Below are 17087 nucleotides of genomic sequence, written 5' to 3' on the forward strand. Positions count from 1 at the left end.
AGACATGGGAGCACCTGCAGTGAAGGAAAGAAAGTAGGATATCTGTATTAGGAAGCAAATTGAAATAAAATTGAGACATTTTAATAATTGAATGAAATGTGTTTTAAAATGTATCATACTTACTAGGATTCTGAAAAACTTACATCTTAGAGTACCCTGATTTAGTTGTAGGTGTCCTAATTAAATTATCCATATAGTAAACTTTATATACTTATGGGGCAACATATTATGAAGGAAAAAAGCCAAGGACCTGAATTCTGATCTTACTTCTCATGTGAGATGTAAAACTAGGGTTGACCCTCAGAAAAATACAACTTTCTACAATTTAGCATCAAATGAAATGAAATACTCACTTTATCCTTTATGTATTTTAGGTGCTGATTCTTCTGGGATATCAAATGCCAAAACATGCATTATTTCATTTTCTAAAAAAGAGAGAGTGGTCACCTTACCTAAAGCACCTGTGTCACCCAGGATCAAGAAACGAAGGAAGAGGAATTTCAAAGATGTTACTAATACATCTTCAGTGAAAACACCTAGTAAATCTTGGCCTTTTCAAACCAGTAGTATTACTAAGGGTTCTTCAGCTGTACTTGGAGGAGATGTTTTGTGCAGCCCAAACATTCCAAGGCTTTCACATGAAAATTTAGAAAATTCCAGTTTCACTAGTAGCTTTCTAGGAAAAAAACAAGATGTTGATTTTGATAGTGATGAGGAAAGTTTAGATTGCAAACTGGAAAGTGACGAGGAGGAAGATGATGTATTAAAGCCACTTCAACAATTGATGTCTTTGAATTCTAGTCAACCTGCATCTCCAGAAGAACCTTTTGTTCTTTCAGAAAAGCCTAGAGCATTATCATCAGACAATTCAGTAAGTGGTTCTGTTTTATTAGTATTACTTTGAAAGAGGGAAAATAGTTTAAGGAAAAGCAGTGATTGACTTTAAAAAAAAAAAAATGCTGGGGCAGCTAGATAGTGCAGTGGATAGATAGAGTGTTGGCCCTCTAATTGGGAGGACCTAAATTCAAATACAGCTTCAGGCAAGTCACTTAAGCCCAATTGCTTCACAACCTCTCTCCCCCAAAAATAAATTTTAAAATAATGGGTTTATTATATTCTTAGTTTAGCAAATAAGTTCCCTATATATTTTTAGTTTTTGTCCTTTCCAAGTAAAGTTAAGATGTAGAGATGTCAAGAATTAAAGGCAAGATAATTATATCTTGGGAGAAGAGCTGAACTAAATTCTAAAATATGTTTTTGAAATTTGGTTGTTGAATAACTACCTATGAATTCATTTGGGTGGTGGCACTACTTTAGAATTTGTTTTTTATTGAGCTCAAAATATAATTAAGAAGTGGATCTGAGATATGACACTGAGATTTGAATTCATGGGCTCTGTTGTTTATGATCTAAGGTTAGTATTATATAAAGAAGACAAGAATGGATTATTGAATATCTTAGTATTAAAATCTCTAATTTGACAATAGTGTCAGAAGTCACTTTAAAGAAGCATGTCCAGATTGCTTGCTGTCTTGGGAAGGGGGGAGTAAGGGAGGGAGAGAGAAAAATTTGGAACACCAAATTTTACAAAATTGAATGTTAAAAAACTATTTACATATTTGGAAAAATAAAACACTGTTGATTTACAAAGCAAATAATAAAACAAAAAAAAGTTATCAGTTTTAGCATGCGTAGAAGGCATGGAATAGAAAATGATCTAATTCCTGAATAGTGATTCCCCAAATAGCCTTATTCTGACATTAAAAGCTATGTTACAAGTATATTTCAAATTTTCTTTTCATTGTAGATAAGCATTCGTTACCAGTGTTTTGAGAACCCCTTAGAGCACATAATAAAGGAGAACGAAAATCCTCCAAGGTTAGCACTATGTTTTATTTGATTAGATTAACCATCCTTCATATGCAGCATGGCTTCACTAAACTCAGCGTTGTGTGGTCCTAGACTAAACTTTCTCTACCAGCAGAGAGCTCATCAGACTTGTACAAATGAAAAGAGACTCAGTTTTTGTAGCTTTCTTTGTCTACAAAGACATCCAAGATTGGTAGATAATGGTTTCCTTAAATCCTGACTTGAGGGTAACTAGTGGTGAAATATGTCTCTCTCTTGTTGACAGAGAAGCAGTGGATAACAGAAGTAAATTGGGTCATATTCTAAGGATGATATACATTAACTAGTTCATTGGATTGTGTTGGTTTATTTTGCTTCACTAACATTGTATTGCAGTGAAGGGTTCTGTTGGATAGAGACAGATCATCATCGGGAATTGATAATGACCAATAAGAAAAACATAAAATACTTGATTTTTTAAAATGGTATCTCTTCATATCTGAGATGCATTATCTTATTCATTGACTAAGCTTATTTTACAACAATATATTACCTTATTAAATGGCATTATAAAATATTTTTTTATTTTACACAACTATAACACCTGATTAATAGGACAAAGTCTTAGGATCAAAAACACAAGTAAAAATTTTATTTGTATTTCAGTGTTCCTTGTATAGTGCTAACAGACATAATTTTCTGTCCTTAAAAGTTGATTCTTACTTGTTAATTCTAGATTATATATTTGATGGGTCTGTAGAAAACATGATTAAAAGAACTTAAACCTGCTGAGAAACTCAATTAACAATCTAAAAACTTTTTATTGTTTGGCCAATATAAAATAAAGGAAAATGCTAAAAGTCACATGTAAACAAAGCTGCTGGCTCCCTTCCCTTGGGACTTTGTACTCCATTTGTCATAAATTATTTAGGACAATTTTCAAGATAATATTGAACTATTGGAAGATAGAGGAAATTTGTTGCAAGATTAACATTGACCATTTTAGAACATTAACTGGGGACAAGAATACTCAATTTATAGGCATAACATGTTTTAGAGAATTCAACTAAAATGGATTTTACATTTTGCTTTGAATCATAACTTGGTTTGTGAAATGACTAGATTTTCTTATAGTAAGGTATTTTATAACAAAGGCTTTCTTGTATGTTGTAACTAGTCATAAAAATTGAGAGGTCTTTAAAATACAAATTGTATTTGTCATGTTAATCTTCTATCTCTCCTAGGTCAGATGAATGGGAAAAAGAGCTAAAGGACGATATAGTGAAAGGTCAGGGAATAAAAACCCTAATTGAGATAGAAGAGTCAGAAAATACAGATGACAGTGGAGAACTCCAAGAAGAGCATAGGTAAAAAGTTTTTATAAACATATACTTAATTTCATTTATGTTTCAAATTCTATATAGTACTCAAATCAACAGATTTAATTCCATCTTGTGATACTGCTAGTTAGTTTGTAAGCATTGATGATGTGGGTTATGATGAGTTGACACCATGAAGGCCCCATTTCTCAGTGCCTTTATTTCCTGACTCAGTTCAACTTTTTCTCAGACAGCCATGACTTGCTAGCTAATAGCAAAAAAAGAGACAAGTTTACACAGACCCTAAGGTTATACATTATTTCATGTTAATCTCCCTGATCAAAGATTGACTTAAAGCATTAGGTTAGGATCAGGGATGTATAGTGGAAAGATTTAAATTTGGATTTGGATTTGAACTCCAAGGAACTTGGGTCTGAATAACCTCAATTATAAAGTCTCATGTTTCCTCTTCCACATAGAGTGATTATAAGAAAAGTGCTTTGCAGAATTTAGAGCAGTGACATAAAAGTGAAATATCATTTAAAATTTACTTTGTATAAGAGTTTTTAAAACACTATTAGAGCTACTTATTTTGTAGATGAGGAGAATGAGCCCTGACAAGTAAAATAATTTGCTCATAGAACCCAAACTATTGCACCTTGGATTTCCTGATTGACTAGTATACTTTGCTATCTCCAAATTTGGCTTAATCTGAGCATACTTTTAACATTTAGTCCTCCACAAAAGTTGATGAAAATGAAACATCAGAAGCAGAAATTGATATTCACCTGAATTTTTAAAATTTATTTTGTACTAATACTGTTCTAGTCTTCAATAATACATTTTTTGTCTTTTGCTTTTTTTTTATAGGGAGTTTATAAGGAAATTCTTCATTGCTCTTGATACTATTCCTGATTGTCATCCTGGTGAAGAAATATTTCACTTTTTTGATTTTGGAAAAATTTTCACTCAATATACACTGGACTTAAGGGACTATAATTTTGTTCCAAAGAATGCTATTGAAGATCTTATCCTTAAGTAAGAATAGCAACAAAGAAAATTTACAATGTAAAATAAAAAATACTGTACACATACAAGCATTGCAATTTTAATTTGCTCTTAAACATTATTCTTCTCAGAGAATGGTTACTTTTTATAACCTGTCTGGTATACTCTTAAACTTACCAGACAGGTTATAAAAAGTAATATTTGCTTCATATTTTGTCTGATTAAAAATAGAAGTTGGCAAGACAGTTCATTATGATACTTATCCAAAATTGGTGCAGTCAGTCCCAGGAAATCTTTTCTTTTAGATAATGGGTTCCAGGGAGTCTAGCGGAACATTGTCATTCCATATCTGAGGAGAATGCAAGTAAAAATCCCAAACTTGAAGAGTGGCAGTTACACTTGAGCCTTCTCAAGTAGGTTTTTATCCCAGAGCTTCTGGTATCAGCCCCTCTGTTTGACACTCAGTGATCCTGGAATATTTACTTATATGGTGCAAAGAGAGTCTAAATGGAATTTCAGACTCCTCTGCAAGAGAACTAAAGGCATTTCAAAGGAGTAGAGAGTAACAAGTGGAAACAACTGTTGGGGGAGGAGAGGTGTTTTGGAACTGAAAGGTATCTTAGGATCATAAAGTGGAGAGCTGTAAGGGACCTTTTTAGAAGTCATCATTCCAGCCTGGTTCTTTCATCTGACAGGTGAAGAAACTAAGACCAATCATTTGCTTTTGCCCTTGTCCCTTTCTGACATGTAGATAATCAAGGTCCAGGTAGGGATAGGGATGCACATGGTGTGTGATGTTCCAAAAGCAATTGTGAATAGCGGTTGGAGGAACCTAAACTAAAAAAGGTAAATTGTGTTGAACAAGTTATGTATTTATGACTGGTGTTGTTAATCAGCTGCAATGGGAGAGATCATTGTGTATATACTAGCTAAACCAGGATCTTTTTCATTTCCAGTTGAATGATACTTCCAATGTCCTAAGGTATAATACTGGTTTTCCTTTTTTTTTTTTTTTTTTCTCTTATTTTGCAGATCAGGAAAAGCACAGCAAATTTTTTTAACAACACAAGGATATCTCAGCACTGCCTATCACTACATCCAGTGTCCTATACCTGTGTTAAAGTGGCTGTTTCAGGTGAGAAGAATAATGGACTTGCCTCATTTTTGGGGTTATCTTCCTTTATGAGGTTATAAATTCCTGGAAGACAAGGAAATATGTCTTATTGACCTTTTTATCTACCATTGCATCTAGCACAATAATTTGTTCACAGTAAGTGCTAGATAAATTTGTTTGAATGAGTTGAAGTTCATTAGAAAGGTGTTAGAAAGTAAGAAGCATTATCCTAAATCAGCCAACAGCATTTATTAAGTACCTGCAATGTACTGGCCCCTGTTAGACATTTGGGAGACAGACACAAATGCAGTGGTCCCTGTTGTCAAGGAAGGGAGGAAAGCAAGTAACAAAAAATTCACTGCTTAGTATCTGAGATCCTCCTTGCCAAGCACTGTATTGGGAGACAAGTCAAAAGTATGAAATATTCCTTACTTGGAAGAGAATTGAATTTTTAATGGGGACACATTGGCTACATGTGTAGCCATACATATGTGTAGCATACATATGTATGACACATGTAAGTATATTCAAATATAAATATAAGGTATTTTGGGTAAGGGCACTAGTAGCTGAGAGAATCAGGAAAGTCTTCATGTGGTCTTTAGACTGAGCTTGGAAATATATTAGGGATACTAAGGGACTCAGATGAAGAGGAGTAGATTGTAGGAATGAGGAACAGCTATGAAGATGGAATGTTGTGTCTGGGGAACTTCGAGAAAGAAATCCCCATTGATAATGTCTGTCATGGCTAAAAAGGTAGGTTGCAAAAGGCTTAAAATTCCCAATAGAAGAATTTCTGTTTGAAGCTTATTGAGCAAGAGAGGGTTGTGGTCAGACTTGTGCTTTAGACATATCACTTGGGCAGTGGAGAGCTTGGAAGCAGAGAGGCCAGTGAGGAGGCTGTTGAGAGATGACAAGAGTCTCAGTTAAGGTGAAGGCAGTGTGTGAAGAGAATGGGACAGATGTGAAAAAAAAATTGGGTCAGTAGATTCAAAGAAATTTGACAACTAATATGTGAAGTGAGAATGAGAAATTGAAGATGACTCTAGTCAGCAAACTGCTCATCATAATCTTAGTATTTTCTTCTCTCTGGGGTTTTTGTGACATGAAGTTTTTTCCCCAGTCCAATAGAAATGAGTTTAGAGATATGAGCAGAACCAGGAGATCATTATACACTTCAACAGCGATATTGTATGAGGATGTATTCTGATGGAAGTGGATTTCTTTGACAAAGAGACCTAACTCAGTTTCAATTGATAAATGATGGACAGAAGCAGCTATATCCAAAGAAAGAACACTGGGAAATGAATGTGAACTATTTGCATTTTTGTTTTTCTTCCCAGGTTATTTTTTACCTTCTGAATCCAATTCTCCCTGTGCAACAAGACAACTGTTCGGTTTTGCAAACATATATTGTATCTAGGATATACTGCAACATATCTAACATATATAGGACTGCTTGCCATCTAGGGGAGGGGGTGGAGGGAGGGAGGGGAAAAATCGGAACAGAAGCGAGTGCAAGGGATAATATTGTAAAAAAAAATTACCCTGGCATGGATTCTGTCAATATAAAGTTATTATAAAATAAAATAAAATATATAGTAAGAAAAAAAAAGAAATTAGTTTAGAGATAATGACTGGGGAATATGATGAATACTTTGATTAGTTAAGAAAAAAAAATTGACTTGATAAGGGACCTGAGTTCTAGTTCTCTGCCACTAACTAGGCAGCTAGATTATGACAGTGGATAGAGTGCCAGGCTTGGAGTTCAAATGTGATTCCAATACTTCTAGCTGTATGACCCTGAACAAGTCACTTAATTCTGTGGGCTTCAATTTTGTCATCTGTAAAATAAATTGAATGGCAAACCACCCAGTTATCTTTGTCAAGAAAACTCCACTTGGGATCTTGAAGAAAAAGACATGCCTGAAACAGGACTGAAGAGCAAAGCATTGAGACTTTGAGCAAACCATTTAGACTCTATAAGCATCAGTTTCCTTTTCTTTGAAATGACTGGCATAGACTAGGTGATCCCTAAGGTCTCTTAAAATGTAACATTTTAGGATTATAAGATATGCTTGAGAAGTTTTAAGAGTTATAAGGGACTTTTTATATTATCTAGTCCGAAACTCTTTATTTTATAGTTGACAAAACTGAGACCAAGAGAAGTGAGTGACGGCCACTCTCTTGGAGTTAGCTGGTTGCAGAGCCAAAGCCAGCACCTAATCTCATCTCCTAATTCAGTAAACCTTCCACTAAACAATACTGCTAGTTCTACAAGTGGAAGGCACCTAATTTCATCTTCTCTAAATCTTCTGTATCTGCTTTTCCTTTGTTAGTCTTGTCGTGTTTTCTGGACCCTTCTTCCTGGTTGGTCACTGTTTTTTCAGTATCCTCCTTAATATAGAATTGAATATAATGTTCCAGGAATGGTTTGGCCAGTAGTCTTCCTCATTGCTGATCTTGAAATTGCCATGAATGATCAGAAGATTTTTTTCTTTCCATTTTGCCTTCCCTCATCCCTGTTGAGTTACGTAAAACCTGATGGTGCCTATAGTTATAATTATACTTAATCCCATAGACAAAAACTAAACTGATCTACCAGCAGAGATGGTTGTAACAGCTGGTGGTCAGCTAAAACCTTAGATATGTTTTTGACATGTATTTCGTCAAACCAGGTTTCCTTTACTATGTCTTTTAGGGAGTAGATTTTTTAAAACCTCAAGCTTAAATTTGTCCTTGTTGCTCTGTTTCATAGTCATAGGTTGTTAGATCCAGAAAGAAGCCTGAAAAATCTCCCCCAGCTCTTGTTTTACAAATGGAAAAACTGAGCACCAGAGAAGGGAGGTGATTGGCTCAGGGTTGAACAGTTAGTCAGTAGCAGAAACAGCTGTCTTGTCTCTTCAGTCCAATGCATAAGGATCTGATTCCTAATGTCTTGTTTGCATAGTACTCCTCATACCTTCTTATCATGGGTAGCCTCATCAAGCTAGGAAACAGTATGGAAAATCAATTAGTATATCTGTGCTTTGCCCTTCAATTACTTCCAAATTTACCTAAGTATACTCTCAGCTAGATGGAACCTCTCTATCTTGTTCACAAGCATACCAGAAGAGAACTTCTCAGATGCTTCGTTTAAATCTAGGACCACCTTCCTCCCAATCTGTAGCATTCTTTGGTCCACCAGCCTATTGACTCTGAAAAAAAAAAAAAAAAAAAAAAAAAGCCATATGGTGCTCTTGAATTGTTGATCTTGGAATCCATTTAAAAAACCCAAATCTTTTTCATATCAGCTGCTTCCCCCATCCAAGCACCTCATGTGTACAACATTCTGGCCACAGCTCTCTCTCTTTTTAAGTCATTTGTATTATGTTCAGTGTTTTGTGGCTTTGCTACTTAAAAATTATCAGATTGTGACCTGCTAACGTGACCATCCATAGCTGAGACTAGCACAGTCTGTTGTCTTTAGCTTTTCACACATGCTGCCTTTCTCTTCTCATCACAAAACACATGAAATTGCTAAGGTTTTAATTGTGCTTTCCTGTAAATTTTGTGTAAAAAAATTAAATGATGATTTTCTTTTGACAGATGATGTCTGTTCACACAGATTGTATCGTTTCTATACAACTTTTGAATACATTAATAAACATAACAATTAGAAACGGTAAGTATGCAGATATGTTGTTTATGTCTTGTCAGTATAGAGCTGTTAGACTGGGTGCTTTGGGATTAGGTGGAGGGAGGTGGGGTGAGTAAAGGGGAGAATAAGAATTTATATACTATGTAGTGTATGCTATGAATTATGCTAAGTACCTTTTCCAAAAAAAAGACATCTCATTTCATCTTTAAAACAATCCTGTGAAGTAGGTGCTGTTATTTCCTCTATTTTACTTTTGAGGAAACTAAGTTAAACAGGCGAAGCATCTTGCTCAGGGATCATATAGCTAGTAAGCTGGAGCTGAGGTTTTCCTGACTCTAAGCCAGTACTTGATCCACTGTGCCTCCAGCTGCCTCTGGAAAGGATTAAATGTGTTTAGTGATTTAAATTGCTTGTATAATTTCAGAATGTGTAGTAATGGAGTGAGGTGCTCATGATCTGTTTCTGATCAAAGTTAAAAAGAGTATCTGTGTGTTCCAGTTGTACAGGAGAAAAGAGTTTCCAAATCATTTAAGTGACAGCCCTAATTGGGTAATTTCCCAGCTTGTGGGTTGCTTTGCCAGAAGTGTTGGTATAATTGGAAGTTAAAAATTAATTGGGATGTAGTCAACAGCAACAAACAGTATTACACTGAGAAACAGATTGGCATAATGCACCGTGATAAGGATAACAGTTGTAGGCCAGTTTTAATTTTTTAGGGGGTGGAATTGCTGTTTTTGTGAGAAGACTTCTGCACATAGCAATATGTTCTTATTTGCCTGTGGATTATGTAGGTATGTAGAAGGTGATTTACCTATAATTTGATAAAAAGTGAAGCTCAAGAGCATTTTTATTTCTAAGTCTAGTTAAACATTAGTTTAACTAGATTAGGTAGATTAACTACTACAGGATTAGTAAATGTGGTTGAACAAAGAATGGTTTTCTTCTTGTCATCTTTTGAGCCATCGACTTTCTACATAATAGACTGTAGTATGCCTTTCAAATATTTCAAGTTCTGTGAAACTCAATTTATTTACTATAAAATACTATTTTTCTATGTTATATTTCATCATGAAACTGGGACCATCTTGTAAAAATTTTTTTTCTAATTTGGGAAAATGTCTACAGTAATGGAGCTAATATTTTGTCTCTTTTTTTCTCTAGATACCACCAGTGGCTCATCAAGTTGGCCTTGGATTCCATCACTATCTGATATAGCAACTGTGTTTGTCAACATGGGAGTTAGTTTTAAGTGTTTATTTCCTGTGCAAAATCTTCAGCCTGTCTTTAATGAAGATATTTTGTAAGTTTTCTTACAGCTATTCACAGTTTACTAGCATTGATGTCTGAGGACAAGAAAGGATTTAAATTTTCAAACCATGGTATAGGAGGTTGTATTTCACAAATATTCTTGTATGTCCTGTGTACAGGAAATAGATAGAAATGTAGCCCAAGGACAACTGAATCATAACACAGTCAGGAGAAAATTTGCTGATCTTGATATATCTTTTTTGTCTAGAAAGTAGGTTGTGGCCAGAAGAGGGTTTTTAGACTAAGTGAATTTGAGGTTCTGGGAATAGCAGTTCCTTTTGAGATTGAATAGACAGTTCTTGCTTTATGTAAGTGGACTGTTTTGTAAAGTTCTACTTGAAGCAATTTTTATGTAATTTGATGACAGAAGTAGGAAACGAAGGGGGATTTCCATTTCTTGCCTGTGCAGGGAGAAGACAGAGAGGGCCAGCACATAGTTGAAGGATATATTGGGGCTGGGAACAGAGAAGGGAGTTCAGGAGAAGGGAGGATCAGGAGGAGGAATAACTGGAACTGAGAGGAAGAACATATTGGCGTCAGACACAGAGAGGAGAGGACAGGTGACATGTAGAAGTAGAGACAGACACTTAGGGAGTAGTTCATGGTGAAGGAGATAAGGAGATCTCTGCTCTGGAAGTGGTAGTAATCTCTTAGCAAGTCTGTTCTGCTTTCACTTGGAGGAGTTTGTGGGGGGGGGGAAGGAAGGTTGCAGACTACAATGCCAAGCTGAAGGGCAAGAATAGAGAGAGCATGTACTGTGGGGGGAGGGGAAGGTGTTGGAATAGGGATTTTTTTCAGAATATCTTACATAAAGCTGAATTTGCAAAATGCAACTTTATAGAAAGAAGAGTGGGAGAAATGAATGGTAAGGTGATTGTGAGTAGAGAAAAAGACCATTTTCAATATATTTCCAAATTTTCCTCCTCTTACATCTGGCTGACATTTAAATGAGATATTTTAAAATACATTCTTATGCAAATGTCTGTAGATCAAAAAAAGCAATTCATGTGGTTAAACCTTAGCAGTTTAAAAGTTTTTTTTACCCAGTGACCTAGAATACCAGATTATGGGAGTCATGGAATACAATAAAAAGAGCTCTGAGTTGGGAATTGAGTCTTGCCAGTTTTATCCACTAACTAGCTGAGTGACATTGGATCCCTTCTAGACCAAGTGTTTCTCATGATAAAATTGATATGTAAATTCTTTTTTAATATTAATATTCTATAGCTATAATTTTGTAAGCGCCTTAAAAGTTCAGATCTCTACCCTTTCCATGTGCTCTATAGCACTAGTAAATACATTGGAGTTACTACATAATAAAAAGTAACCCATAATTTGGTCTTCTGCAGGTTTGACAACTTCTGATTAGCTATATGTGCATTCAATTTCGAAGTAATGTATATAGAGAGATAATTATTTTGAACTCAGTAGATTTCCCACTATAGCCTGCTAACTTATAACCTCTTCCATCATTCATTGTATCAGCTCTGCCCTCATTAGGACCTGCAGTTTATCTGACACTCCCTAATTTGCTCAATTCTAACCACTTTAACCATATTAGATATTCTACTTAGACTAGACGCCACATTCAACCATTTTAATGATGCCCTTATTAACTTTCTGGATCTTCTTGGCCCTTTAAGCCGTAATTAATAATGGCCATGCATGGATCATTCTGACCATCTATGTTTTTCATTCCTCCTTTTGACCTACAAAATATCACTGGAAAAAAATACAGACAGTGGATAAACATGGGCAGTAACAAACCCTGTTTAATTTCAGTTAGTAGGTACTTATTGCTATGTTCATTGGTCCTATTTTTCATCTCCCATAGATTCTTTTTTTTTTTTTTTTTTTTAAATTTGCTGAGGCAATTGGGGTTAAGTGACCTGCCCAGGGTCACACAGCTAGGAAGTGTTAAGTGTCTGAGACTAGATTTGAACTCAGGTCCTCCTGACTTCAAGGCTGGTGCTCTATCCACTGTACTATCTAGCTGCCCCTCCCATAGATTCTTTAGCATTTATTCCTACCAGTGGCTGTTCTCGAAAGTATTATTTACAGTAGTTATGATGGGATTGGCAGTGATAGTGTAAATATTTTTTACCTTTTTCAAATTTTCACTTTCACCATCTTTCAGTGCATAGTAAATACAGTGATCTCTACTAAGAAAATCTAGATTCCCCAGGTGGGAACTCATTCATCTAATTCCTTTTTGCTTCAACTTACTTCTTTCTCTTTTTTTCTTTCTGCCACAAAAAAAGTGATGCATTTCCATATTCCAGTATAACTCTTGTTGCTTTTACACTACTCCCTTTTGCCTTCTTGACCTTGTTTTCTCACAAAATTTCTTTTTTTTCCTTAATAGTATTTTACTTTTCCAAATATATGTAAAGATATTTTTCAACATTCATTTTTTTTTATTTAAATTTTATTTTATTTAATAATAACTTTGTATTGACAGAATCCATGCCAGGGTCCCTTGCACTCGCTTATGTTTCGTTTTTTTCCCCTCCCTCCCTCCACCCCCCCCCAATGGCAAGCAGTCCTATATATGTTAAATATGTTGCAGTATATCCTAGATACAATACATATTTGCAGAACCGAACAGTTCTCCTGTTCAACATTCATTTTTGTAAGACTTTGTGTTCAAAACTTTTCTCCCTACTTTGCTCTTCTCCCAGACAGCAAACAATCTGATGTAGGTAACAATGTGCAGTTCTTTTAAACATATTTCCATATCTGTCATATTATCTTACCAAATTTCTGACTCTTGCATCTTAAGGCAGTACGGTTTAACAGTTGATGAAAGTGCTGGGCCTGGAGTCAGGAAGAATTGAGTAAAACTGTGGTCTCAGACACTTACTTACCTTTGTGACCCTTGGGAAATTTTTTTGCTTCAATTATCTCAGCTGTAAATGGGATAATAATAGTACCTGCCTCAAAAGGTTGGAGTGAAGATCAAATGAGATCGTATTTTCAGTGCTTTGTACGGAGCCTGGCACATAATAAGTTAGATATAAATACTGCCTACTATTATTATGAATTTTCATATTTATTCCTTTGCCTTCTAAATGCCATTCTGTTTTTCTCCCTTTTACAGTCAAACTGGTTTCTAATGAATTCTGGTCTTCAGTTCTCTGCCTTCTTCCAGGATCTTCTCTTCCCAATTCATCATATTCATCAATGTCTGATGAATTTTCTTATTACTCCTTTGCTCAAAAACTCTTTTTAGCTCTCCTTATCTTACAGGTGATAAGGTCCAGCTCATTAGCCTCAAGGTCTTCCATATTCTAGCCCTTAGAATGTACTTTGATTTTTTCCCTTCCATTCCTGCTGTTCACTCATATAGCCATCTAACTCTAGTTAAGCCCTCTTCACTTCTCACCTGGAGTATAGAGGTGGCCCCTAATTTGTCTCTCTGCCTCCAATTCCCCATTCCAGTCTGGATGGCCGCCCCTTAGAATGATCTTCTATAAAACATGAGTCTGAATGTTCTACACACATTCCCTGAATTTTCCTCTCCTCTTTCTCTTGGTTGTCTCCTTCCCTCCCCCTCCCATAAAATCCAATGATTTCTTATTAACTCTAGAGTGAAATATTAGCTCCTCTATTTATCAGTCAAATCTGGGCCCTATCTTAACTTCCTGGTCTTTTTATATCTTATTTGCTGCATTGCTCTTTATGCTTACTAAACTGATCTTATTGTTCCATTTAACTTGCCTTTGCTCTGGCTATCTCTCTTGCTTCTACAATATACTCTTTTCTCACCTACCCTCCTTAGGATCCTTGATTCTCCTTCAAGACCCAGCTCAAATGCTTCATCTTTGTGATTCCTTTCCTGATCAGTTCCTTCTCTCCCCTCCCCCCCATATTCTCTCAGTGTTACCTTGTGTCTCTTATATAGGTGTTAGTATATGCTTGTGTATATGCATGTCTCCCCTGTTAGCATTTTAGATTTAAAGGTAAAAGGGATCTTAAATATCATCATAATCTTTTTTTTTAAGCCCTAAAAGTTGTTACTTTAAGATTTTAAAATATGTTCTTGCAACAACCCTGAGAGTTAACTATTGGAAGTGTTATTCTCATTTACAAGTAAGGAAACTGAGGGCTGGGAGCAGTTAATTGACTAGCACAAAGTCATATACTTGATAAGTCTCTGGATTTCAAGTTGTTCTCTTTTCACTTTAAAATCAGAGTTTCATCTCAGTCTGCCTATCAATAGTATCTATTCATCCTTCATGACCAAACTGAGATGTCACCTCCAGTTAAGCCTTCACTGATTGCCACAGATCCTGGTTCCCTTTTCCCTATATTTCAACCCTTCTCTTTCTGTTATGTCTTCAGGAGCTCTCACTTTATTGTTAACAACTTCCCTAATATTAGGCTTGTGATTCTCCTATTTTTTCCATTTTATACTCACAAGCACATGGGTTCCCTCTGTCCATGAGAACAGTGTGTCACTGGATGTCCTCTCTAGTGGTTGACACATTGCTTTTTGTTTCCTACACATTTAACTCTCCAAGAAAAAGGAGCATATTCTGCTCCTTGCTGCTGTGTCTAGACTTTCCTGCCATTGTCATCTTTTTTGAGGGGTACTTAATTCATTTTTATTGATTGCCCATCTAGACCTTAGAACTCTGTCCTCTGTGTTCCAGTTCTCATACTTTGGGATTTTAGTGTACACATTGATATCCTTCTCAATTCATTATCTCACCTCTCACCGTCCCTCACCTGACACTATCAAATAAGGATGACATGTCATCTGTATGATCTTGCTGGAAGTCATTTCACATCCCTGAGTCTCAGGTTGCTTAACTGTCAAATGAGAGGGTTAGATTAGATGTCCTCTAAGGTTTTTTCCAGATCTAAATCTGTAATCTTATGAATCATCATTTAGAGTTGTTTGATCTCTGATTCAGAACTCTGAAATTTATCTCTCAGACAATAACCATTTTTCTTTTCCCTCCCTTACTTCTCCTAAAGTTATTTATCTTCATTATGACTTCTATTCACTTACCCCTTCTGCATTCCCAATTTATCTCTTCTTTCTTTGAAATCTTACTTAACCTTATGGGTAACCATTCACTAAACTTCTGTTAGCTGCAATTTCAGCATCTGTACAATGAGAAGATTGGATTAGATGACTTCTGAGATCTTTTCTAACTTTAGATAAATGATTGTAAATTCATTTTTCTCCCATTTTCTTAACAAGTCACTTAGCCTCTGTCTGCCTCAGTTTCCTCAATAATAAAATGAGCCTAATAATGGCACCTGTATTTCAGGATTCTTGTGGAGACCAAATTAAAAAATATTTTAAAAATGTTTTGCACAGTGCCTGGGACATAGTATATGCTTAATAAATGTCTTGCTGTCATCCTACCCCTTAACTCCCTTTTAGCTTCAACTTTCTATGCAGTGCCTTCCTGGCTCTCAAATTGTTTTTACTGTCCTCTGAAATTAATTTGAATTAACTTTATATATAATTTGTATATACTTATTCAGGGGCTCATATTTTCCCTTCCCTTATAGATTGTAACCTCCTCATTATACAGGATGACTTATTTTGTTTTTGATCTTTATGTGCACAGTACTTCAAGTAAAGGGACTTAATGAATGCTTGCTGAATTGAATCTATAGTAACCAATAATTCCTTCTACAATATCCACAGCAAATGGCCTTTTGATTTTCTGCTAGTTAAAACCTTTCTACATTGTGTGTTTGGGGGGGAAGTTGAGTATTGCTATTCAGCTAAATATTACCAATTCCTTAACTTTTGTATCCTTAAGTCCTCTTGAATTCATGATATCCTTCTGGACACACTTTAGTTTGCAGAGCCTTCCCCCTGAACTGCATACGGTATTCTAAATATGATCTGGATAGAGCTTAATAGAAAAAACTAGCTCTTTCCTTCATTTTGGACTTCAGTGCTTTATCTTCCACTGATTAAAGTTTGTGACTTATGCTTAGTTATATTGTTATTTTGAATATTTTATCTTCTCAAACTTCTGGGGATCATTTTTTATTTATCTTTCTCTGCCTTACCTTGCACTGCCTTGTTCCAGAAAATGATCAATAGAACTTTGGTTGAATGAATGTTAGGTATATTTCATGTTTCTTTGTTTTTTAGTAATTTTAAGGTACAACACATATCTGAAGAAAGAAAAAGTGAAGATTCTGTAGCAGAAACTGTTGTTTCATGTCTTCCAGAAACTAACATTTTAAATGTAGTTAAGGTAAGAAACTTGCCTTTTATCAGTTTTTTTAAGAGTCATTTTTGTCTTTTTTTTCAGTTTCAGTTTCAGATTTCACATGGAATAAATGCCCTTTCTACAAAAAACAGTGATAATAATAAATGATGCTTTTGCTTTGGAAGCCAGGACTTGATTAAGAAAAAATTTAGTTTTATTACTCACAACTTTATTTTGGTATTCATCTGAGGTCTAGTATTGAAGTAGAGAACTTTGATTTGTCATGAAACTTAGGAATCTAGAGAAAGAGTTAGCAGAAATATTTTGTTTTATAATGTTTGTTCTGTCTTTGTAATGATTGAATCGTTGCTAAGTCCCAGAATATAAAGGAATATTTTTTTCTGGATATAGGCCTGTAAGTAAAATATTTTTCCTTAGAAATTTCATTTCATTTATTTTTGTGATTGTGTGTTAAGTTTATAGGCTTGTGTACAGCTGTATACCCAGAAGGTTACACAGATCAAGAAATAATCTTGCTGCTTTTAATGTTCTTGAAAATGAGTTTGGAAAAGCACCTGAAACAAATTGCACTAGTGGATTTTCAGAGTCTCCTCATAAACCTGTTGAAAAACATTAGAGATTGGGACACAAAGGTAAGAGGT

At 35.2% G+C, this 17087-nt stretch overlaps 1 protein-coding gene across 2 annotated transcripts in view; it reads left to right on the top strand.

The window, feature by feature from the left end:
* SLF2 (SMC5-SMC6 complex localization factor 2) overlaps positions 1–17087 on the top strand; it is a 44712-nt gene that overhangs the window by 14996 nt on the left and 12629 nt on the right. For both annotated transcript variants that reach the window (XM_051981232.1, XM_051981233.1), the window contains 9 exons: positions 375–871; positions 1808–1878; positions 3093–3215; positions 4038–4205; positions 5208–5310; positions 8878–8953; positions 10091–10229; positions 16365–16470; positions 16902–17078. In XM_051981232.1, the coding sequence (XP_051837192.1) occupies positions 375–871; positions 1808–1878; positions 3093–3215; positions 4038–4205; positions 5208–5310; positions 8878–8953; positions 10091–10229; positions 16365–16470; positions 16902–17078 (1460 nt within the window). The remainder of the gene's footprint in view (positions 1–374; positions 872–1807; positions 1879–3092; positions 3216–4037; positions 4206–5207; positions 5311–8877; positions 8954–10090; positions 10230–16364; positions 16471–16901; positions 17079–17087) is intronic.

This window comes from Antechinus flavipes, chromosome 2 (genome assembly GCF_016432865.1).
Source record: "Antechinus flavipes isolate AdamAnt ecotype Samford, QLD, Australia chromosome 2, AdamAnt_v2, whole genome shotgun sequence".
Lineage (NCBI taxonomy): Eukaryota > Metazoa > Chordata > Mammalia > Dasyuromorphia > Dasyuridae > Antechinus > Antechinus flavipes.